This window comes from Vespa crabro, chromosome 1 (assembly GCF_910589235.1).
Source record: "Vespa crabro chromosome 1, iyVesCrab1.2, whole genome shotgun sequence".
Classification (NCBI taxonomy): Eukaryota; Metazoa; Arthropoda; class Insecta; order Hymenoptera; family Vespidae; genus Vespa; species Vespa crabro.
The window spans coordinates 18631712-18659211 of NC_060955.1; the positions used below are offsets into that span (position 1 = coordinate 18631712).

At 31.3% G+C, this 27500-nt stretch overlaps 3 protein-coding genes across 9 annotated transcripts in view; 2 read left to right on the top strand and 1 right to left on the bottom strand.

Moving 5' to 3' along the window:
- The window catches only part of LOC124421556 (DNA-directed RNA polymerase III subunit RPC3), a 4181-nt gene extending 592 nt beyond the window's left edge, over positions 1-3589 (top strand). The window contains exons 1-9 of the mRNA XM_046956897.1: positions 1-1364; positions 1452-1655; positions 1728-1846; positions 1914-2044; positions 2111-2360; positions 2431-2639; positions 2736-2889; positions 2973-3333; positions 3406-3589. The exon at positions 1-1364 is cut by the window's left edge and continues 592 nt beyond it. Coding sequence (XP_046812853.1) covers positions 1509-1655; positions 1728-1846; positions 1914-2044; positions 2111-2360; positions 2431-2639; positions 2736-2889; positions 2973-3333; positions 3406-3540 — 1506 coding nt within the window. The 5' untranslated portion in view covers positions 1-1364; positions 1452-1508 and the 3' untranslated portion in view covers positions 3541-3589. The remainder of the gene's footprint in view (positions 1365-1451; positions 1656-1727; positions 1847-1913; positions 2045-2110; positions 2361-2430; positions 2640-2735; positions 2890-2972; positions 3334-3405) is intronic.
- Positions 3590-3804: 215 nt separating this feature from the next.
- On the top strand, positions 3805-10242 carry LOC124433120. Its single transcript, XM_046982809.1, has 5 exons — positions 3805-4108; positions 4250-4793; positions 4924-5167; positions 5251-6074; positions 6238-10242. The coding sequence occupies exons 2-5, from the start codon at positions 4630-4632 to the stop codon at positions 6959-6961; spliced, it is 1956 nt and encodes a 651-aa protein (XP_046838765.1). The 5' UTR covers positions 3805-4108; positions 4250-4629; the 3' UTR covers positions 6962-10242.
- The window catches only part of LOC124421936 (synaptosomal-associated protein 25-like), a 34661-nt gene continuing 14293 nt past the window's right edge, over positions 7133-27500 (bottom strand). For 2 of the 7 annotated variants that reach the window (XM_046957892.1, XM_046957708.1), the window contains exons 4-7: positions 27169-27217; positions 18879-18996; positions 18258-18531; positions 7133-14375 (exon numbers count right to left, since the gene is read on the bottom strand). In XM_046957892.1, the coding sequence (XP_046813848.1) occupies positions 14313-14375; positions 18258-18531; positions 18879-18996; positions 27169-27217 (504 nt within the window). In that variant the 3' untranslated portion in view covers positions 7133-14312. The other 5 variants (XM_046958243.1, XM_046958071.1, XM_046957978.1 and 2 more) reach the window with 5 other exon arrangements.

Consider the following 27500-nt stretch of genomic DNA (forward strand, 5'->3'; position numbering starts at 1 on the left):
ATTGCTCTTAAGAAATAAGAAAAGAGAGGAAATAGGGTGCAGTGATTTTAAGTGTGAACACATCGCGAAAAGAAAAAATAAAAAAAAAATAAAAAAAAAAAAGAAAAAAGGGGAAGAGAAAGGAGATGATAAAATACGTCCGAAGAAAGAATCTGAGATGAGAAATCTAAGAAAGAAATGGTCCAGGCGTATTTTTCCGTTGTGAACTTGGCTTAACGTGCTTAGAGCCGATATATATATATATATACATATATATATATATATATATATATATATATGTATATATATATATACACATACATACATTATATATAAATAAGTAAATATAAAAATGAGAATAAATAAATAAAATATTATTTAAATCGATTTACACGATTAAAGTCACAGCTGCGTTTAGAAATCGTTCGTAAGGGAACGTTGACCGCGAAAGGCGAAGAAGAAGAAAGGCGGTGGAAAAAGAAGGGAAAAAAGAAAGAAAATAAATAAAGAAAGAGAGTAAAGAAAAGTTCATGTCAAATGCGAGTGCGGATATTTTATGGTAGGCTTGTGATTAAATGAAAGAAATATTGCCGGATATGATATATCCAACCTTGGGGAAGAGGAAAGGATGTATAAAGAGAAGAAATATTGCTTTCCACATGCAGAATATACTATTGTAATTATGTCGTTAATAAATTGTTTTTTATTTTAATTTTCGCGTTTTTATTTTAGCGCAGGTAATGGCGAATAAACGATAACACGATAAGACACAATTGGTTCGATTAATAATGCATTTAGAAAGAAATAGCGAGAAATGCATTTCCTTATAATAGTAGCGACAAGAAGTTTAGTCATTTGCTAAGTACAAAGAGCCTACCACACGACACGCTCGACTAGTTGGTGTTTATTAAACGATCTCGAAAATAAATGTATTTTTGACGGGAGAACTCACGTAGTTATCTGTTATTCTTAAATAGTAAAATTAGTGCAATGAATTTATTAAACAGACATTTTGCCTTTTTCTTTTTCTTTCTTATTTTTAAGATTATGAGAACATTAAAGAATGTGTAATAGTTTTAAGAACAATTAAATTTGGAGCTAAAACAATTCCTTTTTGAGTGCTGCCATCTTGTGTTATGTAACGTCATCCTTTTATTCCATACGATAACGTAGATACCGGTAGTCATTAATTAAAGCATAATCGATGTTTACCGACTGCGATTATCGACGATCGATTGTATTTATCGACGATAACATCGATACACAAGATGGCAGTACAATGTTTGGAAATATTTAATTGCGCATGCTCGCACCAATGAAATACAAATGAGGTTATGTTATGGATCTCTTGATAGTATAATAATATGCCCAAAAAGGCAATTATTGTGAGAATTTTTTTTTTTTTTCAATAATATAGTATAGTTTTTGTTATCAAATATTTAATTATAATTATCTTAAATTATGTGTTATAGGTGCGACTGTGATATTAGAATTTCATTAAATTATTATTTTGTTGTTGTGCAACAAACATGTCACTGATATATAGTAAATTATGCTCAACTATTTTGGTAGAACACTTTGGCCCTATTGTACAGCGTGTAGGAAAAGATCTTTTTATACACGGTAGCAGAACATTACACCTTATACGACAGAGTACTCGTCTTCCTCTTGTTAAGGTAAAAATTTAACTTTTGAAATATATCAAGATATATTCAGTTTCAATAATTAAATCTTGTAATAATTTTTAGGTGAAGGAATCCTTATGTACTCTTATTAAATATGGGCTTGTAAATTATTGGCAAAATGAAACATGTACAGAATATAGTTTATTACCAGATAAAATTATTTTAATGCTTCGATATCCAAGGTATTTTAATGGTTTATATGATACAATGATATCTGTCTTTATCTCATAAATATATCTAATCTTATAGGTATATGTTTTTCGTAAAAAATGTATGCGGAGATGAGTCAGAAATAATGCTGGAAGAAGTCCTGAAAAATGGATCTTTAACGTCATCGCAAACTATAATAAATGCATATAAAAAAATTCAGCAATCTGCTAGTAAGCATTCTATTTATATAATTACATTAATTTATGTAAAAGAATTTAATATACTTTTAATTATAGATGCATGCAGTAATATACAATCATCTGTATCATCATTGAAAGATAATTTCGATTTACTAGTAAAAAATCAATTTCTTATGCGCGATTTGTGTACAAATATGAAAAGTGATATAGATGATAAGCCAAATTTCGATATGCCACAAATTAATTTAAAAGCACTGGAAAACATAATTCAAGGAAAGGAAGACGATCCTAAAGATAATAATATATACTGGAAAGTTAATTTTGATCGATTTACTCAAGATTTTAGGTGAATCATTAAGAAATGAAAAGAATTTTGATAGTTTTAAATAGATATATTAAAATAATATTTATCGTAGGGATCAAGTTATTGTATCAGCTATACGTACAAGATTTGACGAGGATGCTGGAGAATTAATGAGACAATTACTTTTTCTTATGTACTTAAGAACAGCATCGTGGGCAGATACATCTAATCCAATACCATATATCGAAATAAAAGATGTAGTAAAAAAGTTAAACTATCCAAGGCTTATACAATATCTGGATCAATATTTGAATCTTATCGGTATGGAATAATATAACACAATTAATTCAATCAAATATTATAATAATAAGGTAAATATTGTTTATTTTTATCTGTAGTAACAATATATGATTTTAGATGACGATAAAAGTCAATTTATAAAACGTGTCGGAGATTCTGGAGGTGGACAATACAGTATTAATATGAAGGAAGCTTTTAATCAATTAGCTTGGACAACGTTAGAAAATATCGTAATGGAACGTTTTGGATCGAAAGCTGCTAGAATTTTTCGGTAGTTTATTTAAATTTATTATTGGTATTTGATTCGTCGATCTAATCACACAGATTCATTTTTTTTTTTTTTTTCATTGACAGATTGGTACGTAGTAAAAAATTTGTCGAACAAGAACAGATTCAACAGTTAGCCATGATACCTGCGAAAGAGGCGAAACATTTGACGTACACGTTGTTGCAAGAGAATTATTTGCAAATGCAAGAAATGAAAAAGGCTGGTCCTTCGTCAGCACCGACGAAAACATTTTTCTTATTTCACATAGATTTAGATCAGGTTGTCCAAATGGAAATTGAACATTGTTATCACGCTTTGTATAACATCATGCAAAGAAGAGATCACGAAGCGACAAGTAATAAACGAATGATAGACAAACAGTTGCGTATGCAAACGCTAACAAGTAATTTAAAAGAACACGGAGCTACCGAAGAACAATTGGCAGAGGTGTGCATAGATAAGATATATTTGATAATAACGTTAGAGATAATATTTCATAATAATTTATCCTTTTGATAGATTGCCGAAATGATGACACCATCGGAGAAACAGCATTTGGACAAAGTACAACACGTGATTAAGAAATTAGGTGCTACAGAGTTACAAATAGATGAGACTTTATTTTTGTTAACTATGTACGTGCGTTATCACTAATATCGTATAATTTGTTTTGTAAATATGCGATTAATACTGTTAAACATTACCTCATCTTTTCATAATCATTGATAATTAACATAAGAACCTTTTTTTTTATATCATATTGTAAATAATACTTAAACAAAAGAAATTGGTCTAAGTTTTGTAGAAACTTAAAATAGTTTAATATAGAATACAAATGCATTGAGATACATGAGTATATATATATATATATATATATATATATATATATATATATACATATGTATATACTTAAAGGTGGACGCTAAAAAATGAAAAGCAATCGAATATCCTCTTGTATGAAATTTTTTATCACCCGGTATAATAAGTTGAAAATTGAAACGACAAAAGTCATGATGGACAAGTCAAAATGACACATGACTACCTCACGTTAATTAATACATGGGCGTACCTAATGTTACTTTTACTTGGAGATCGATAAAAGTTCTTCGAGCGATCATATCTACGATGAGCATGATCGGTTTGATTATAGTGCTTGCTGCAATAATATGGGCAATAAAACTTAGACGAGACGTCGGCGATTATCTTAATCTCGCAGTACCAGGTTAGTCGATTCTTCGAAGAGCCCAATTAGAATAAAGATTTTTTTCGTTAATGTAATAGTTAAAAGTGGAAGGATATTTAAATGTAAAGGAAAAAAAAAAAAAAAATCATTAAAATTATAACGCCGTGGGTTAACGAGCAGATCACGACGAGCAGGTGATGGACACCTCTGGCCAACTGTGATAGTCGTCGCAGCTATACCCTGTGCTCCTGTTTATATACTTGGACTGAAGGCTTACCTTTGTCTTCCTCTTGCCACGTCAAAATCTAAATTCGAAGAGAACAACAGGAACGAATCCAATGACGAGGAAAATTCAGAGGATTCAGACATTCTAGATTCTGACGACGATGAGGATAACAAAAACAATGGACACGAAGCCAATCGTATATTATTCTTACACGCAGTCCTCTGTTTGATATCTGGATGTCTCGTTGCTGCCATCAACGTTGCCTGTTTTCTAAGATCCAGTACCTTTCAACAAAAGATCCGTGATGATAGTATGATCGAAGCTATGGAAAATTATGCGAACGACGATGGAGTTAGATCATGCGTCGATGCCGTTCAAATGGAATTACAATGTTGTGGAAGCGAAGATTATCGTGATTGGTTCCGTGTCAATTGGGTTAAAGAATCAATGGAATATTTTGATTATGAGGATTATAAACGTCAGCAGGAGGGGCAGTGGGTATAATCGGACCGATTATAATCTCTGTTCTATTGATATCGAAACGTTTAAGATACATGATTCGAATTCTTTTTGTTTTTTTTTTTTTTTAATTTGTATATTGATCGATATATTTTATATTTTTCGAAAGATCGCCGAAAAACTATGAAGACCAGATAACGACCATCAAAGATGTACCATTTTCTTGCTGTACCAACAAAATCGTAAAATCCTGTGGACATCGAGAAATCCTTCAAGCTAGTCAAGTTTGTAATTTTGATCAAAATAATGAAGAAACCATTTGGAACGTTGGATGTCGTTCAATTATCATAACGCATGCAAGAGTTATCGGATTCTTTTTAATATTTTTTTTATTATTTCTCTCGCTTTATCAGGTTCGTCGATTAAACGATATAACGTCTCTTAAAATTTTTACGACAATACCAGAATAAAATTATAAACTTCGTTTCATTTCTAGTTTATACTAAGCGCACTGTCACGTTTAGTACAAACTGCATACAGCAATGAATTTTATATCGGCTCAGAGAAGATCTATTATCGCGCTTGGATATTTAGTAGTATATCGAGTTCTCATTCAAAATGTCATGCAAATTTATCGCAAGGATCTGACGAAGAAACCCTAGAAACGCAATCTCTCGTGAAAGAAACATTGGAATCGCCAAACTTTCGTTCTGAGCACAAAGTTAATCATTCAGGCGAATGGAAACGCCAACAGGAACACGAATTTGTATTGACCCCGCGTGGATCGGTACAGCTGATACAGATCGATCGTCTTCGAAAAGCCAAATCCAGTCCAGTTTTATCGAAAAATGGTACGATCGATGGAAACCAAAAGAAAAGTAAAATAAAGATGTATCGTTATTTGCCACTTTCAACCGAGGAACATGATGAAGAAAGATCGCTGGATGATAATAAAATTTTCATTGAAAAAAATGAAAGACCTATAAAAGCGAATTTGAAATCACGAGAAAAATCGACGACCAGGACACCAAACGTAATACTTGCACCTATACCACCCCCATTTCCTCCTCAATCCGAGGAATATAAAGAGAAACGGAATTTTCATGAAAAATCTAACAAAAATGAAGAATTTTTAAGCACGAAGCTTCGTTCTACGTTTCTTCGTTTCTCCACTACCGATAATACGAGAAATAAAGTAGATAAGGAGTTGACTTCGAAACCGAGCAAATTAGATCGAAAAAAATTGTTGGAAAAGTTCGAAAGAATTTTGAATACCGAGGAAAGAAATCGTAGAGAATCCGGTGGAGCTGATATTCCAAGGTAATGATTTGATAAGTTATCAATTTCTTACATTTCTCTCTCTCTCTCTCTCTCTCTCTCTCTCTCTCTCTCTATCTATCTTTCTCTCTTTATCATTCTGTTTCAATTAGCTCGTTAAAATATTATCAATTCTAATTGTCATCGATTTTAATCGATCGCACAGATCTTGGGAACAGCTTGTCAAACGAAGCATCAATTCTACCGAAAAAAAAATTCACGAAGATCGAATAATTCAAAGTCCAAGATTAAGTGAAAAGAGTAACGTTCTATCAAGATTTAATCCAACCGACGCCTACGATCGATTTCGTGGGACATTACAGGACACTTTATCAAGACGAGAGAATCCCAATTCCCAATTTAATAAGGTTAAACGATTCACGAGATCTGGAATATGTGCCTGCTGTGCAAAACGTAATAGAAACTTTAGCAGACCCTCAAAATGCAAAGTTCAACAGACGTCATACGGTTATTCTATTGATCCAGAAGATTTTAGGATTGCTCAACGAAGAAACTTACTCCCAGATATTCCTTGTCCACCAACTCCACCGCCACCAGTATCATTAGCACCGCCATTACCTCCAGCAACTCCACCTTTGCATTCTCATATGTCACCTTGTTATCCAAGACCAACTTTGATCAGACAACAGCAACGAGAACAACGAAGACAACAGCAATTCCATCCATGGAATTTTCGAAGGAATTTTAATTGTAACCATCAACAACCACCGTGGACCTTACCTACCTCATTCGCACGTCCCTCAAACTTTAACGCAAATTCGATTAACAATTGCATACATTGTCAAGGACGAAATTTTCCCACGGCCAACAAGGGATACACGCCATTCAAGAACGATACGTTTAGAAAGTATCGTCGTTTTATGGATTGAATTAGAATTATGAATCCGATGAAAGATTCTTTTCATTTTTTCCTTTATTATCTTCTTTCTTATTATCTTTTTGTGGATGGTCTTTTTTTTTTGTTTTTTTTTTTGTTTTTATTAGATTTTTAGGAAACAGATCGAAGAAAGGTATATAATGTATTCAGAAGATAAAAGGTATAGCGGCAACATACAATATTCTGTTTATTTGCCGAGAAGTAAAATACACAGGCATTTATTATATTATAATAATAATAAGAAGAATAAGAATAAGAATAATAATAATAATAATAATGATGATAATAATAATGTCGATACTGCCGAAGAATTCTTCTTATTACCACGATCTCTGAAATACATCTAGCAACGTATTGGTACTAAAAAGAGATAAGCTTAAATTTAATGGTATATCTCGATTATTTAAATATCCACGCGTGTACGCGTATACGTGTTGTGTGTATGTGCAATTTACACACGTACACGGATAGGCACGAGCACACACTCATTCATCATCCTTCGCTCTCGAGAAACCAATCGATCGATCATTCTTGCTTCTTCTCTCTCTCTCTCTCTCTCTCTCTCTCTCTCTCTCTCTCTCTCTTTCTCTTTCTCTTTCTCTCTCTTTCTCTATGTCATTCGTTTCCTCGTTCTCTCCTATTCATAGACTAACATAATGTCTTTCGCCTCACCTTGCAACATTTTTGCAATGGTGGTCCCAATAAATCGATCTCGAATTGAGCATGCACTCGCAATGAGATCTCAAAATAACGTGGAATTTTCTTTGTCGATTGTTCTTATCAATTTTACGATACTTGTCTTTCCATTTCCTTTTCCTTTTCTTTTTCCTTTTGCGAAAGTAAAAGAGTATACCTCGTTCGAAATTTAAAGTGGAACGAAAATAAAGAGAGATCTCAAGGGAGAAAAAAGGGGAGAAAAAAGAAAGAGAGGAAGAAAAGAAAAAAAGGAAAAAAAAGAAACGGTAACACGCTTAATTTCCATTCACAGAGTTGAAAATCCAAAAGAGAAAGAAAGAGAGAATAGTTAACGAACGCGAACCTGAAAACTGGGCCAAATTCAACATCGCGAGATAACAGAAAGAAAAAAAAAAAGATAATGAAATATACTCGTCTATTTTCAAACTGACTTAAGTCTCTCTCTCTCTTTCTCTTTTTTTTTTCATTTTAATCCGTTTTGTCAAGCCCGAAACTAACCGAATATATATGTATACATACGTATGTATATATATACGTATATATGTACATATTTGCAATATTCCACGTGCATTGGATCTCATCACGAAAGATAAGAGCTATCATTTTTATCATTTATTTCTCTCTCTCTTTCTCTTTCTCTTTCTCTCTCTCTCTCTCTCTCTCTCTGTCTCTCTCTGTCTCTCTCTTTCGCGCTCTTGCAAAATTCGTTGAAGTGTATCGTTAATTAGGAGGCAACCTAATTCGGACAAATTGCAAAACGATGTGTGATGGTTCGACTCGAGAGAGTAACATTAATCTTCGTATTTGTATTCGGTTTGTTTTCTTTTTTTTTTCCTTTTCTTTTTTATTTTTTATTATTATTTTTTTTTTCATTACATTTTTTTATCTTTTATTTTACAATCGCACTTCGTTCGACCTACTATTAATATAGGTTACCAAAAAGTCGGCACATAACATTCATTCTGATCATTTCGATACAAAGACAGTGATCTCTCTCGAGTAACCATAGCTCTTTATCACTCTCTATCACTCTCTTTTTCTTTCTCTCTCTCTCTCTCTCTCTCTCTCTCTCTCTCTCTCTCTCTCTCTCTCCCTCTCTCTTCATTGACCTCATTTTACCCTCCATTCATCCTCTCTCGTGAACTCTTCACTCTCCTCTTTCATTTCGTTCTCTCATTCGTTCCTCTCCTAACACACACACACACATATACATAAACATTCTCTCTTTTTCTATCCTCTCTCTCTCTCTCTCTCTCTCTCTCTCTCTCTCTCTCTCTCTCTCTCTCTCTCTCTCTCTTTCTCTCTCTCTCTCTCTCTCTTTCTTTTTTTCTCTGAATCTAACTCCTCTATCATTCTCTATCTACTCCTTTACTAATGTCTACCTGCGTTTTATCTATACATTTGTGAATAGGTATTTAAAAGTACGCGTTTTAAAGAACGCATTTATAATCACGTTAGTTCTCGCTATATAATATATAATATATTTATTCGCCTATCATCGAGTTGTGAGATGGATGTCCCGAAAATAGCGAACGCAAGGTATTTTTTTCAATTTTGTTTTTGTTTTAATTATGTATGTCTGTATATATGTATATATATATGTATATGCATATATGTGTATGTATATGTATTGATTTTTTTTTTATGTGTCTTCTTTGTTAACTTTTTTTTTCTTTTTTTTTGTTCTTTTTCCGTTTTTTGTTTGTTTTTTTTTTCTTCTGTTTTCTTAATCTCTCGTTTATAGGAGATGATAAAGATTTTATAACGACGAAGTTAATGGTACAATATAATCGTATAATAGATAATCAATAATCATAATAATAATATTGCTCGATCCCATATTTTTATTTTTTTATCGCTTTTATATCTCACTTTTTTTATATTAATCCATTATTTTTTAAGTTCTCATCACGTTCTTCGTTTTAATTACACGGTATCAACGACATTAACCGACGCTTTTGAATACATAATAACGATTCTCTATAATTCAGGAGAGAGCTAAAAAGGGTCTCAGGAGAAAAAGGGACTCTTCACCGTATTATTTGTTTCTTTTTTCTTTTCATTTTCGTTTTTTTTTTTTTTTCAAATCGCGCCCTCTCCATCTACGTACGTACGTGCGTGTATCTTATGTATTACATAATTACATATACAAGCAAGTACAATACACACATTACTCACGCACACGTATAAATATATTTTTATAGTCATATGCATATATGTATAGATATTTATATATGTATGTATATACATATGTATATACATATGTATATACATATATATATATAATATATATACACATAACAATACTTTTCATCATCGACTTCGTCATCGTCATCGTTATCTCTATACCTCCTTCACCTATCGCTTTTTTCTTTTTTTTTTTTTTTTTTTTTTTTTTTAATACTCGATTAACATAAGTCAGAATAATATTTGCTCCCTCTTTCTCTATCTCTTTCTTTATCTCTCCCGACGTACGCAGTATAACGAGATATATACCTCTAACGATCCTCGAGTCGTTCCTCTTTCCCTTCCGATTTCAATTTTTCTTCAGAACAGGCGTACACACACGCGCGTACATACACACTTATAAAACCACGCGCAGTAACACGTTTCCATAATCGGGATCGCATACTTTATTTTTTTTTTTTTATTTTTTCTTATATCTTCTATTCTTTTTCAATTTTACAATTCTTTTTTTTCTATTTTTTTTTGTTTTTCTTGTTTTTTTTTTTTTTTTTTTAATATTCTTTTTATTTATTTTTTAATTTTTTTAATTTTTTTTAATCAACTTTGATCGGTACACGTTCGTCCAGCGAAGCGTCCAAGGGTCGCGATCTTATTTGTTAGCCAACATATTCGAGTGGTAAAAAGCAAAAGTGCAATGGAAAGGTTTCATAAATATGTGTGTGTATATACATATTTAAGAAACCTTTCTATACATATATATATATATACATATATACATATATATATATATGATATATATATGTATATATGTATATGTATATGTATGTATGTATATAACTCTCTCTCTCTCTCTCCCTCTCGTTCATCTTCTCACATTCGATCTCACATTCTCTCTCTCTCTCTCTCTCTCTCTCTCGCTCTCGCTCTCTTTCTCGCTTCGCCCTTTTCGCTCCATCTTTCTCTACGTTATTAGTTTGTGCCCAGCTCTGTAGGATAAATAATTTGGTTTTATTTCTCTCTCTCTCTCTCTCTCTCTCTCTCTCTCTCTTTCTTTCTTATTTCTTGTTTTTTGTTTGTTTTTTATTCTTTTAAGTTCTCTCTTGTTTTCTTTTTTGTTAATTTTTTATGTCCTCACTTCCTCTTTCCATTCCTCTCGATATCAGCTAATTATTGGAGTTATACCTTACTGTGACCCCGGCGCACTCATAAAGCGACGGGCGCATAAACTTTGGGGAAGGTGGAGAACAGCTAACCTCTACGACTTATGTTCGTGTTATATGTAGGATTAATTTTGTACTTATGTGTGCGTATGTTGTGTAAGTGTTCGTTACGTGCACATGTGTCGTGTGATTTTGTTAAGACGATTGAAAAAAGGGAGATTATATTTATCTACAAGTTTTGTACGGGACAACTTCTCGACGAACATGACGCGTTTTTCTCGTTTAACTTATCAATCTTCATTTTCTTTATTCTTTTTCTTTTTTTATTTCATTTCTTCTCCTTCTTCTTCCTCCTCCTTCTTCTCTTATTTTTCTTCCTCTTCTTCTTCCTCTTCTTCCGTTTTTTTGGCTTCCTTTCTTTTCTTTTCTGCTTTGATATTTTTCTTCTAATCTTCGTAGGAAAATCTTTTGATTTTCCTCCTCCTCCTCGCCTCCTTCTTCTCCTCCTCATCTCCTCCGATTACTTTTCCCCCTTTTTTATTTTATCTATTTCTTCCTATCTGCGGTTCCTCCCCCTTATCCCCACCCCCTTTCCTCGCGCCTGACATCCTTTTTCTTGGTCGTATTTCCTCTCGATATTACGTATATACGCGTGCTCGTGTACATATGTGTTTGTATGTATGCGTGTGTATATATATATGTCTATGATTATGTAGATTTTCGTATATACGAAATATATAAATACATATAGTGAGAGAGAAAAATGTTTTCATGATGAAAATCGTCATGTACATACATAGATACGTAAATGCACATATACATATTGAGTGAGTCACCTAAGACTAGATCTTAAAATATCTTTATATCGATTTTGATGAGATATAAAAAGAACTTTTGACGTAAAGCAATTTTACTTAGTAATTTTTTTTTCTTTGTTTTTTTTTTACCTTTAAAGGTTTATATTTTCTTTCAATCGATACGATTTGCAATTCTTCTTTTTTGTTTTCTTAGAAATAAAAATTAATAATTAATAATGTTCTTTTTATTGTTCCTAATTCGTCGGATTTGTTGTGTCTCTATAGATAAAAAGAAAAATCAGAATAATTCAGAATCATTTACGAAAAAAAATCTTAGATGACACATGTATATATGTATATGTATATATATATATATATATATATATTTCCGATACCAAATCGGGGTCACTTTAAGTGACGCAAAGTTTGAAATAAAATAAAAAAAAACAATGAAACAAGAAAAAAAGTAAAAAGGACAAAAAGTCACGGAACTAGAAAGATAAGATCGAACAAACGACGAATATATGAAAATTTGTCGATCCCTTTTTCTTTCTTTTTTTTTTTACGCTAATTATAAAAAAGGCCCAAATTTTATCTTTTCTCTCTCATTAGTCCATATCGTATTGCAATTATTATATATGTTTCTCTGATCTTTTTTCTCTATCATTATATCGTTTCGCGTGTGTGTATGTTCCATTATCACCTGTTGTTGATATTCTTTAACCCATTGGAGGAAGAAGAACTCAAAGCTCGAGTTCGTGCCGCACGTCTCTCGTTACGCGAGTCGTCCTTTTTTTTCCTTTCTTCCCTGTGTGTTTCTATTTCGTTTTTAAGGATTGTTGTAGTAGTAGTAGTAGTAGTTGTTGTTGTTGTTGTTGTGTTATTGTTGTTATTGTGTCTTTTCTTTTTTTTCTTTTCATTCTCTTTTATATTAATTGAATTTTCATATACAAGAGAGATAACGCATATTTCAATAGCGCCAAAAATCCAAGATCGCGCTCCTATTACAATAATAATAATAATAATAATAATAATAATAATAATAATAATAATAATAATAATAATAATAATAATAATAATAATAATAATAATAATAATAATGATAACAATAACGATAATAAGGAAAATCTCGTACAATGCGGTCTCGATCTATGTAATTATTTATTATAATTGTTTTCTTTCCTTTTTTTCTCTCTTTTTTTTTTCTTTGCTTTTTAATTAGCTTTGTACTCGTTAGAGGATCGTTGAGATAAGAAACTTGACTCTCGTATATTATTATTCTCGCTTATCTCTAACGCGCGTCGTGAGTCGCTTAAAATTTACAATTCTTCTCGGCGTCTACTAATCGCGGATTAGTTCCCGCTAAGAACTCTAATCAAGCGCCGTATATTTAAAGATTTAAAATATGACGCGATTTTAAAGTGTATGACGTGCTATCGTTGGATAATTTTCACGAGCAAAGAAGATCCGTCGCGAAAAAGATTTTTTTTTTTTTCTCTAGTTAATTTCTCTTTCTATTTTGCTTATTATTTCGTTTGGTTTGTGTTTTTTTTATTTTTCTTTTTTTTTCTTTTTTTTTTTCAGCGACGTACGGTGGTAAGGTGAACGTGAACGTATAACGTAAGTAACGTGTACGCGTGTGTGAGTTGCGTGTGTATATCACGTGTGTAGAGAGACACGATTAACGAAAAAAGAAGAAAAAAGATAGAAATCGGTGAGTATAATATAAAAGGATAAATAAATAAATATCTTTTTTTTTTATTAAAGATGGACGGGGATTGGCTAATCGATGTGACAAACCGTTTAATGAATCAGTATATCAAATTGACGGTACATACAATAAGAGAATTGCTATAGTTTCTAATACACAGTTTGACTTAGGAAGCTTCCTTAAGTACGGAAAATTATGGTGACAATGCTGCCAAACGATATGTTTCACGCGTCTTATTATCGATAAGGAAAAATAATTCATTGGACGATACTACGAATATATGAGTAGACATTCTATTTCTTTTTTTTTCTTTTTTTTTTTTCTTTAAATTAAAATAATAACTGCGTAAAGAAATAAGTAACATCAGGATAATTGAAAATACTGTTACGTGGCAAAGAATAAATACTAAGGAAGAAGAAAAACGGACGAATTATCAAGTTTCGAAAATTAGAAATCAAAAGACCCATAATAAGTCTTGTTGATTAACAATTATTCTATGATATTGCTATCCATTCCATTTTGTTCGTCCCTTCGATGATGATAATCTTATCAGCGAATAATAATACAGATATATAGATTAAGAGGGTAATGAGTAAGTAAGAAAGGAAGAAAAAAGGAAAGCGTATACATATGTATGTATAGTGTAAATTGTAAGTATAATTGTGATGGTACTTGTCTTGGTGCTGATTTTTGTATTTTGTTGTTGTTGTTGTTGTTGTTGTACATGATGATGGTATCAGTAATGCCGGTGGCCGAGACGGGGGTGCAGAGAGAGATGGTCGTGAGTGGTTTTTACTTGAGTAGCTGATGGGCTCGCTCGTTGGCCACTTGTATCCTTGTCTCGTTCGATTCGCCCTGCGTGTGAAAAAGATAGGAAAATAAACGGACGAAAAATTATAACGCGCGCGTCCATTTTTATCCATCGAAAATACAAAACGGATCCTTCCAAGTACTCCGAACGATCATTTCTCTATCTCTCTCTATCTCTCTCGCTCTCTCTCTCTCTCTCTCTCTGCCTCATTTTTTTTTATTTTTTTCATCTTTTTATATTTTTGCTTTCTTTATTTTTCTTTTTCTTTTTCTTTTTTTTTTTATTTATTTATTTTTTCCTTTATCCGTCACTTCCTCGCGCGGTACAGAACGCGACATTTAACAAGATCATTTCAAAGAGAAAAAAATATATATATTTTTCGATATAAATAGATCGTATATAGACGTAATAAAATATGTAGCGCGTTTATGCATCATGAAATGTGTGACAAATTTATTTTTTACTTCTTCTTCTCCTTTTCTTTTCTTTTTTTCGTTTTTAATTTTTTCATTTAATTATCGATCTTCTTATTGTTTTCTCAATTGGCACATCGTTACAACAAACGAACAATTAATCTATTACGAAGAAACTCGGAGATTAGTTAATACTATTCTCTTATATTTATGTATATCTATGAGAGAGATTATTAAATGATTAAATTCTCTATTAGAAAGTTTTTATAAACGCATTAATTTCGTACAATTTGATATTGTGCGGATGATCGAAAAATATCTAGACATAAAATTCAAAAAAGCTTTTTATAAGAACCACGCGAAGAACGACGAAGACGAAGACAAAGGCTTCAAGAGAGTAACAATTCAAATTATTTTTTATTTTTATAATAAAATTCGTATGTTACGAAGAACCCGTTCATTTAGTTATTTTTTTCATCTCGATTAACAAAGTCAATTATCAAATTATTCATATTCAATTTTCGTTCGAAAACAAATAGTCCTCAAACGAAAATAAAAAGATAATTCTAAACCCGATATTTTATGATCATATATGTACCTACATATATATATATATATATATATATATGTTTTTTTAATCTCGTACACGTTCGACGATCGGATAACCGAATGAAAAGAGAAATTTATTGTAAACAAATATAAATGGAACTATGTTATATATGGATAAGAGTAAAAGTAGAAGAAGAATTAGTATTAGTATATAGAAGATCGAGGAAATTATTGGACGCACATGACGCTCTTTGACGATTTATTTACGATGCGTTTACAATCAACGCAACGGCGAGAGAAGAAAAAAGGGGAGAGGAGTCGTATTGTTCGTACGTACAATATATTCTTCTTTCTTTTTTTCGTTTCTTTTGCTTGCACTGATTTTCTTTCTATCAACCTATCTTTTTTTTTTGGATCATATTTTATATTGTTACTTTATATTGACGTGGGGTGGGAAGAGGCTCGGAGGAGACAGATATATATATATATATATATATACATAATTTTATCATGTCTATATATATGTATATATATATATATGCGTAGTTTTATATATAAAAAAAGAAATATATATATATATATTTCTTTTTTTGTGATGTATGTATATACCCGGACAGTTGAGTACCACACATTCAACTTTTTTACTTGAGTAAGGCGTGCGCACGTTGATTCGCCACGGCTATCCTCGTTTCGTTCGACTCGCCCTGTGGATTACCAGTTTTCATTTTGGTTACACTAGCGTGTGTTTTTGTGCGTGTATCGTGCGTACGCACGCGCTTGAGCGTGCTTGGATAAGGAATGGACTCTTGGATTAATGGGTTAGAGATCACACAATGTGCATGGAAATTGGAAAGTGAGAGATTAAGAAAGCGAAGAAGAAAAGACAACTACGTTCAATATAACTAAGAGAATTATACAAAGCGAGTTTTGCAATGTTTGGCATGTTATAATCATTTATAATGTTTATAAAAAAATTTTTTAATTAAAAATAAAAAAATAAATAGTAATAATAATAATAATAACAATAATAATAATAATAAAACAACTTTTTTTTTTATAATTCTTCATTTTCATTCGTGATTTTTCATATCAAATTTTTAAAAAGAAAGAAAGAGTGAAATGTAATTGTTTTTGAAAATTAATTCCAAAAATCTGATTATAATAATTGAATCTCATTTTTTTTTTTTTTTCAAGCGCGTAAAAGCAATTAATAAGAACAATCAGATAAATCGTGCGGTGCTAGTGCTCAAGCTCATATCTATGCTGATGAAAACGAGACGAAATAATTTTCTTTTCTTCTTTTCTTTTCTTTTGTTAAATTTTTTTATTGTTTCTTTCAAAGGAGTTCATATTTTGCAATAGCCATACGTTTATCCAACAATCGTCTCACTTTTATCAAATTGGGATACTGGATCAATGATACTTCTATCAGCGATCTTTTTTTTTGCGATAGATCAATAAGGGAGGAGGAAAGTTTAATCGACGTGAGAAAAGAAAGAAATGGATTCGTTAAAGAAAATTGCTACACTTTCCAAAGAAAATAAGTTTCATATATTTTCGTAAGAAGAATTCTTTTTTGTTTTTTTTTTTTTTCTAATCTCTCTTAAGAAATAATGAGTATTACGGTAAATTAATTACAGTCAACCGTATGCAATTAAATTTGTTCGCGTGTTGCAATTTTCTTCTTTGGTTATATAGTTTCACGTGATAAGAGGACAAGTAGAAAGATAAATAGATAAGCAAGGAAAGAGAAAGAGGGAGATAGATAAATAGAGAGAGAGATAGATAAATAGAGAGAGAGAGAGAGAGAGAGAGAGAGAGAGAGAGAACATATAAAGGACGACAACGAGATAATGGAATGGCAAAGGATAGGGAATTACTTACCATCGTGCTCTTGATTTTTTCAAATGATTTTTCTCTGGGAATATACAGGTACTAGGTGAATTTACGAATACTTTTTACGAACACACTTGAGAATGCACGATGTAAATTTTGTTTTCTTTTTCTTCTTCTTTTTTTTTAATCTCATTTGTTTCTTTGTTTACTTCTTCAAAGAATTTGATGAATAAGATAAAAGGAAATGTTAATTTATGTATTATTATAGAAAGAGTCACACACAAACACACACGCATTTTGTAGAAATCTTACTCGTATTTGTCTCGTATTTGTAAAATATAAAATATTGCTTGGAACTCGAATGGGTGGTTTCCTTTGAGCGGTCGAGCGAATTCCTTTTAATCTTTTCGTGCGATTTTAAAAAGCTTTCGTACAAATTTTGATCACATCACGGTTCTTATATTCTTTCTTTTTCGCATAGCATACGATTTAATGTATCTGATTTTCAAAAAGCAAAAGATAAAATAATAAAAAAAAAGAAAACTTATTGTCGATATAAAGAATGAATATAAACATACTTTTGCCGTACATGTAATGCTTTTTACGACAGAGTAATAAAGTAATCGTAAATTTGTACTCTTAAATACATAAATATTTCTTAGACTTAGACTTTTCTTTTTTGCATTATGAAATTTCGAACAAACGATGACGAATACTATGCACTTTCTTTGAAATTACGTATCTCATAGGAAACATTAAGGAAAGATCGAAGGATCGAAGGAATGGGGGGGGGGGGAAATATCCATGGGAAAAGGTCAGAAAGGAAACGTTAAGAAAGCGAAAGCAACGACGAACGTGTGCATCGTTCCGGTAAACGCGTGCATCGTGAGAGATAGAAAAATTCGCACGTGAGATACGCTCCGTAAAATAAAATGAAATAAAATGAAATAAGATGAAATGATAAAAAACAAAAGAAAAAAAATTATATATATATATATATATATATATATATATATATAATTAAAAAAAAAAGGAGGATAAGGTAATATAAAAGTAAATAATAGAAAGAAGATCGTAAGAAGAAAAAGAGACGAAAGTAACGGTGATTAAGAGAAATACTCGTCCTACCTTCCGGTTGATCCTGTCGATTTGTCGATTTTGATTCTCGAGCTCGCTGCCCATATCGATAGCCATATTTCTGAGATTCCCAATCATCGTCGATACTTGACCCATATTGTCTTCCATTTCGTTTTCACGCGCATCGTTCGTGATCTTAGCGATGTAGCCACCCTGAGGGCCGAGTCCATTGCGTTCATCCATCACGCGTTGAGGCTGATTATTAACGACCTTACCATCGTCGTTACCCTTCCACGTTCCTTCGTCCTCTTTGAAACTTGCACTCCTGTTGTAAAAGAAAAAGAAAAGAAAAGAATAAAATAAAATAAAATAAAGAAGAAAAATAAATATAAAAAAAAAAAAGAAAAAAGAAAAAAAAACAGAAAACACAAATACAATCGACACTTTTCGTAGAATTGATTTTCAAAATCGTGATTAACGATTCGAGATATTTTTTCATATAAATATAAATGTCAAGTGAAAATGATGAGTTGATGAGTAAACTAAAGAGGAACTTTTCTCTATTTTTTTATTTTTGTAATTTTTTTTAAAAACGAGAGAGACACAAAAATGGAAAATAATAGGGAGAGAGAAAAAAAAAAAGAAGTGATTTATGTAATGTAACAGTCGTACTTGTTACACGGGAGAACGCAGAGACCGCAGCATTTTTCCATCCCGGTAAGATTCTTCTCTGCTTCTCGCATGTCCGCATTGATCTGGTCCATGCCCTCCTCGATTCGATCCAATTGTTCTGTTTCGTCGTACAAAAGGAATAATGTTATAGCGTACATGAAAATAAAATTTTTAGACACACCGATTTTGAAGAAGGAGGGACGTGTGTCGCGCATGTACCATATAATATAATACACAACATACAATACTTCTGTCTCTCCCCCACCTTCTCTCTCTCTCTCTCTCTCTCTCTCTCTTTCTCTCTTTCTCTTTTTCTTTTCTTCCTTCTCATTAATGTGTTAGAGGCGACTAATTAAAGTTTTACGCCGCTCCTTTTTCAAACGAGAGACTCTTTCCGTTCTCTCCGGAAACAAGCGCAGTCTTATGGAATTTCAAGAAACAAGGCTATACCGGCATTCATTGTAAAATAATTAAGAACTAAGTACAAAAGTAATTAAAAAGTTAACGACGGAAATACGAGAAGTAGCCTCGTTTCTTATTCCAACTAGACGATTTTTATTCTACGAGAACGGTCTCGTTAGGGAGGATCATTCAATTTGAAAAGAAATTTAATAGAAAAAAGAAAAAAAAAATAAAGAACTTTTAATCTAAGATAATGGATCAAATCTCGAGGATGTTCCCTTAAAGTACGTAACCGTTATCGATAAATAATATCATTCATATTGTACGTTTGCAACGAAAGCGCTACGATATATGTATTTCTTGGCTGTTCAACAAAAATCTTATACTACTGAATATATATATATACTAATATATATATATATATATATATATATATATATATATTCCTACGGTTCGAGTAATTGATTTTGTGATGTATATATAATATAAACATATAGTGGGAATATGTCAAATGGATTTGAGGCATTGGAATTGAGAGCTTGGTTAGAGTTTAAACGCAGAATTTCACGGATTGTGTACGACTCTCTGAAGATTCACGATATGTATAAATTATGGATATCTCGTCGGGCACGGGATAGTGTAACGATAAGTTTGTTTCGTTTCTTTCGCTTTTTCTTTTTCGTTTTTAGTTTCTTTTTCTTTTTTTTTGTTTTTAGCAAAATTAGATCTATATATGTTCGTTCGATTTCGCAAATCTACACGAGCGCATAGTAGTAGTAGTAGTAGTAGTATTTCGAATTGTCGGAAGTAGAGTAGATAACAGTTGGATGTCCCCCGTAAGCGCGAAAAAGAAAATTAAGGTACAAGAATGGCGGCAGTAAGTAAGAGGGTGATATATATATATATATATATATATATATATATATATATATATATATATATATAACAAGAAAGAAAGAAAGAAAAAAGAAATCATGTAAAAAGAACGTAAAGTCGGTCAGTGAAGGATTTTTATTTGAGGGAGATAAGAAAACTAAAGAAGGGAAAAGCCGGAGAGAGAAGTGGAAAGAAGAGAGAAGGAAAAGAGAAAATGTTTGTAGAATGAAAAAAGAGAGAGAGAGAGAGAAAGAGAGAGAGAGAGAAAGAAAGAAAGAGAGAGAGAGATTGATTGATAGAAAAGTAAAAAAAATCAAAGAACCTTGGAAATATTACAATGGCAGTGTTGTGAATGTGGTGGTGAGATTAGAAAATGTTTCGGGAACGGTTATATGTCGATGAACGTTTAAAAAAACTCTTTTTTGTATTATTATTATTATTATTACTATTATTATTATTACTATTATTATTATTATTATTATTATTATTATTATTATTATTATTATTATTATTATTATTTCTAATTAATCATCCGAAGAGTATAGCATCGCGTTAGAGCTGTAATTTGAAGTTTATTCGCGACGTTGAACGTATGTTTGTTGTCCGATAGTGTGCGCATACATATATATCGATAATTAATTTACTTATTTCTTTTATTTAATTGATTTCTTCTTTTTTATCGTTTTCTATCTCGCGCGATACACGTTATATGTATTTTCATTATCATCAACATCATTGTCATATTGTTATTAGATGTTGTTATTATTATTATTATTATTATTATTATTATTATTATTATTATTATTATTATTATTATTATTATTATTACTATTATTATCGTTATCGTTACTGTTGTTGTCGTTGTTATTATTATTATTATTACTATTATTTTTTTTTATTCATAGTATTATTATTATTATTTACAGATTGACTGACCGATTGAGAAAGAGTTGCGTACATATATATATATATGTGTGTATATACAATATATATATATATGTGTGTATATACAATATATATATATACAATATTAAACATCATATATATAGAAAAATTGAAGTACTTTTGGTCTCTGAGGCGTGTGTTTATAAAGGAATTAAGATTACGTCTACATTGAAATGGCTTACCGCCTTGCTCGTCCAGCATAACGAGAGTTTTCATCCCGACCTCGTGGCTCTAAACAGGCAACCGATCAATCAGCGGCGTGTTAACATTAAAGAAAAATTAACCGTCGACGCTCCCTCGCTTCGCTTCGCGGTCTCGTTTTCTTTCCCATATCGGTGAACACGCCGAGGGTGATTTAATACGGTGGTAAACGGGGTGGGAAACGAGATGGGTGGAGGTAGGGATAAGAGATACGGATAGAATGAGGAGAAGAAGAATGGAGAAATAAGCTTCGTGACAATGACACGCGTCTCGCGATGATCTTTTACAATGAATAGAACAAATTTTGTGATCCTAATTTCGATAAAAGTGCTATATACAATATTCGATGAATAAATATGATACTACTGTCGATATGAAATCCGATAAGAAGAGCCAATATATCGAGACTAAGATAGATAGATAGATAGATAGATAGATAGATAGATAGATAGATAGATAGAGAGAAAGAGAGAGAGAGAGAGAGAGAGAGAGAGAAATAGAATGAAAGAAAGAGAGAGAGAGAGAGAGAGAGAGAGAGAGAGAGAGAAAGAGAAAGAGAAAGAAACACGCGCACGTAATCGACGAACGAGCGAGAGGGCGCATACGACGAATGTTTTGATCAGCATTAATTAATTCTAATACGCAATCATGGATGACAATTCTAAAGGTGTCGAGATAGATAATGTGAGACAGATAGAAAGATAGAAAGATAGATAGACAGATACATAAATAGATATACAGATAGATAGTCAGAGAGAAAGAGAAAGAGTGATAGATAGATAGATATATAGATAGATAGATAAAGAGAGAAACAGATATAGATTGATAAGAAGTATGATACGATCTAGGATTTACCAAAAGATTTAAGGTAAATCCGTTGATCCTTAGAAATGGATACATGGCTATCGAATTAAATAATGTCGACACTTGAAATTTAGTGAAGTGAATATCGTCCAATTGAGCACGTTCGTTTCTATATTTTTAAAAATCAATCGTCGTGATTGCCTTGAATGTTGAGTTTTTGCTTTGCAAGAAAAAAAAAAGAACAAATCTTGAAGTATCATTAATAATTGCAATATCACTCTTAATTGTTATTTTTATAACGATGAAAAATATTAATCCCGATCAACAGCCAGGTATCGAATGAAAATAAGTAATGAACGGCGGCGGTCTTAGAAAGAATGATAGAAATAGTGGGCGATGATTTCCTTTTCCTCTTTATTTTTTTAATTGTTTTATTTTTTTATTTTTTTTTTTTTTTTAATTTTTATTTTTTCCTATGAGACTTCCTCGCAGATAGTAAGACTGAGCTGTAATTATTAGCGGGTGTAATAAAAGGATGTATTACGCATGAGGGATAATGATTCAATAGACACAAGGACTAATGGAAAAAGACAGAGGTAGTAAAATGGAGATGATAATTAATCGGATAATTAATATCCAATTAGTTGATAAGTAATTACACATCATTGAGATAGACATATGATTGTAATCCGTTTACGTTCTTTGAGCTCTCTTCGATAGCTCGAAATTCGATTCGCCCTCTTGATGCAATAAAAAAAAGAGAATGAATAAAAAAGAAAAATTCATTTTTTCTTTTTCTTTTTTTTTCTTTTCTTATTTTTTTTTTATTTTTTTTTTTTTTTTAAGAACGAAGGAAAGTCGTAAGTACTACGGATATTCTAATTGTAAAAGCATACTATAGTATATTCTTCTTACTGCATATATTCCTACGTTAATTAAAGGACGGGGATTATTAATTAGATGCTCGTCGCAAGATATATTTTTTCTCGTAATAATCGTAACCATAATCAGAAACAAAAAAGAAAATAAAAAAAGAAAAACGAAAGATAGGGAAAAAAAATTAAAATTAGCAAAGAAAAGAGACAACTTCGACGATTTTTCCTTTCACCTCTCATCCATATTATGTTTTTTTTTTGGTCTCTCTATGTACATATAAAATTCCAAGTCTTCAATCCTCTTATCCCTTCTTTGCTTTTTCATTTCGTTCAATTTAAAGAGAAATTTTAATACTTGGTGATTACTGCTTACCGCCTTGGTGGTCTAACATCATCAGTGTGTTCGCTGCGACATCCTCGCTCTATGATGGGGTCGAAAGGGCCCACACGTTAACGGAAATGAAAGATCTTTGAGTGATTCGTGTGAATAACTGGAAAATTATACAAAACAAGAAAACACCGCGTGCACGTCCTGTCAATGGCTATTATATATTAACAAAAGAAAAAAGAAAAAAAGAAAAAGAAAATTAGAAAAAAGATAAAAAAAAAAACAAAGCTATTGTGGACTATAATGATCGATAGTTCGTATAAACTCAATTAACGATGATACAAATTGTATAAAATAAAAATAAAAGCCAAATGAGAAAAGAAATCTTAAGACAAGACGTACCACGCTGCTGTAAAAAAAAAAGAAAAGGAAAGAAATTTCGCAACAAAAAAAAAATATATATATATATATATATATATATATATATATATATAACATGTAAAAGAATATTTCGAGCAAGATGGCCATCTAGAAATAATTCACAAATCAAACGAACAGTCACTATCGTTTATTAATATATTAAATATTGTCATATAATTAACATACCGACATTGGACCATCTTGTTCGGCAAAATTATAATAATAATATATCGAAAGAAGATAATGGAAAATCAATTGTAAGTAAAATTGTATAAACAATAATAATAAATATGATAGAAGTCGATGATAAAGATGATAAATGCGAGTATCTGATAATATGAATGTAATAAATAAGATACATATAAACCGAGCGATCGTGGTAAAAAAAAAAAAAAAAAAAAAAAAAAAAAAAAAAGAAGTGAAAAATCGATACGAATCGCGATTGGCCGATGCTTTTCATTGATTATTCAGAAATATTCTTTAACGGTGCACCGTGACGATCTATCTAATCGCGATCGCAATAAATCGTTCTAATCGCTTACAACGTGCCACCATATATGCTTTCACTTCTTATAATGCAAAACACGGATTTGAACTAATACCTACGTGATAAGACAACGGTTGACAATAGTACGTTTGAGATGCAGAGGTTCAACCAAGGAGTGAAAAAAAATAAAAGAATAAATATATATTATATATATAATATTATATATATATATATATATATATATAAAATATATAATAGATATTATATACGACAGAGACAGACATCTACCTCTAAGACGTGTACGAAGTATGTAAATACGGTTTCGGGGGTTTTACACTAAATAAACGTAATATATGTATACATATATATATACATATACATATACATATACATATACATATACATATACATATACATATACATATACATATATATATATACATACGAATATATAGGCTTGTAAATATATTATACGTATACATATATATATATAGAGATATAATATACGTAAGTATTACACGTTGACTCAAAGCGACACAGCTAAAAGCTTTCGTGTGAGGCTACAGAGAGTATATATATATATATAAGTACACAATCCAAAGAAGAACATGTGTAGTATTTGTGAAAAGTAAAAAAGACAGGGGAAATTTAATAATACATACGTATGCGCCTGCAAGATATATGCATACACATATACGATTACACTATATATATATATATATATATATATATATATATATATATATATATATATACATATATACATATATACATATATACATATATACATATATACATATATACATATATACATATATACATATATATATATATCACACGCTTCATGTTATTTATTATTTGTGCGGGCATAGAGTACTAAAGAGAAAAGCGCGAGGAAAATTTCAAGGACAAAACTTGGACGAGGTTGGTCCTTGGTCTATGGTCTTTACATCGGACATTCTCTTTTTTTTTTGTTTGAACGAGCGAACTTTTCGTAGAAAAAAAAAAAAGAAAAGAAAAGAAAAGAAACGAAACTTTAAAAAAATCTTCTTTTTTAAATAAAGAAACAAAAAGGCAAAAAATAAAAAGAAAATAAATGAGGAAAAACACATAGACGGAGGAGGGCAACAAGTGAAAAGTTCATATTATTTTCCCGATCAATGAGGGCTGGACGAAGAAAGAAAGAAAACAAGAGAAACAGATAGAGAGATAAAGCTGGAAGGTTTTAAATATTGAAAAACGGGATAATCGTTTGTTCTTTCTTTTCCTTTTTTTTTTTTTATGTATATATATAGATACCAATATTGGCAATAGCAGCAGCAGCAGCGATAGCAGCAGCGGATGCTAATAAATACTGAGATAGACCACCGATGCTAATTGTTAGTTGGTGTCGTCATCGATTTAGAATAATTAATCATTACTACTGATTAATTAGGTTTATTCTGGCAGTGTCGTAGTGTGTCATGATTGGTAGATTGTTATTAACGTTAGTAACAGTAGTTTATATAGTTAGTGATTAGGCGGTGTTAAAAGGGTATGCTTTAGTAAATATACAAAAGAGGGGGGGCGGTCTGGCTGGGGCCAAAAAGTGATTAAATGGAAAAGGAACGTAAGTATTAAAATAGAAAAAAAAGAAAAAAGAAAAAAAGAAAAAAAAGTACCAACTACTTGCAAAAGTGATAAGAGTATTAATAAATATATAGTCTATATGTATAACGAAAAAACCTGTTTAGTGGCAGTTGGCTGTTCGTTTATCGTTGAATCGCGTTTCGGGATCGTACTCTGTCTGATAATAAAAAAAATGAAAATATTTTCTCATAGAAAAAAGACGAGAAAAAATATCTTACCGATTTGTCCAGCTCTCTTAACCTTACCGCTCATAAATATATAATGTAGATAGAAAAAACGAGACTAGAGAAAATTATCAAAAAAAAAAAAAAAAAAAAAAGAAAAAAAAAGAAAAGAAAATAAAGAGAACAATTAATGTGAACCGATTGTTCGTGCGGGATATTAACAACAACAGGTTACTCGTAAAAAATAAAGTACTGCTCTTACTTCACATCTAACATATTTTCAATGACGAAAAAAATAATATTAATAACAACAACAACAATAATAATAACAATAATAATAATAATAATAATGATAATAATAGAAATAGAAATAGTAATAATAATTAGAATAGTGTAATATAAATCGTGTTACGATTACATTATCGAACGAGCGCGAGACCAAAGAAATTCTGCGTATTCGTTGTCTCCATGTTCTACAGCTGGTCGTACGTACTTTCACTTTTTGGATTTATTCCAGATACAGGGATGAAGGGGGAGAGGCCGGATTGCGGGTTCGTCATAACGAACAAATCTCGCGGAATAAATAAATAACACGAAAGAAAGAAAGAAAGAGAAAAAGAGAGAGAGAGAGAGAGAGAGAGAGAGAAAGAGAAATAAAGCTATTAAGATTAATAGTAGTAATTCTTCTCCCTCATCCAGCCACCCTCTTCTCCTTTTCTCAATTATTTCGACGTGTTAATTCTTATGAAAGATTTCTCATCTCTTTTTCTTTCTCGTTTAACGTTAAAAATTACTTTTATAAGAGAAAGAGAAATAGATAAGTAAATATATAAATATGTACATTGATATATATATATATATATATATATATATATATATATATATTTATATATTTATGTTAGAGGAAAAAGTCAGAGAAGATAGAAAAATAGAGATAGAGTGGGAGAAAGAAAGTGAAAGATAGAAATACAGAGACCGAGACAGAAATAGAGAGAGAGAGAGAGAGAGAGAGAGAGAGAGAGAAAGATAGAGTGAGAAAAAAGAAATAGAAAAAGATAGAGATAATTAAGTAGATGCTGTGTGTAAGTTTCGTTGTAAGTTTCGTGTAGATATATATGAGTTTATCTTGACTTAATTGCTAAAAAGCGATTCCACTCACCTCCCTGGTCATCGAGCGCGACCAGAGTGCGGATGCCAGCCTCCTTGCTCTACGACAGACAGAGGCAGCACAACACAGACAACCACCACCAGTGTTAGTGAATTGTTTTTAGTAGTAGTAACAGTAGTAACAGTAGTAATTGTAGTCCTAGTAGTAACAGTAGTAGTAGCTGTTGTATCCGTATTAGTAACAGTAGTAAGTAGTTCCCGTCGCAGTAACAGTAGTAGTAATAGTAATAGTAGCAATAGTAATATTAGTAGTAGTAGCAGTAGCAGTAGCAGTAATAATAAATAGTAGAAGTTGTAATAGTAGTAGTAATAGTAGTGGTAGTA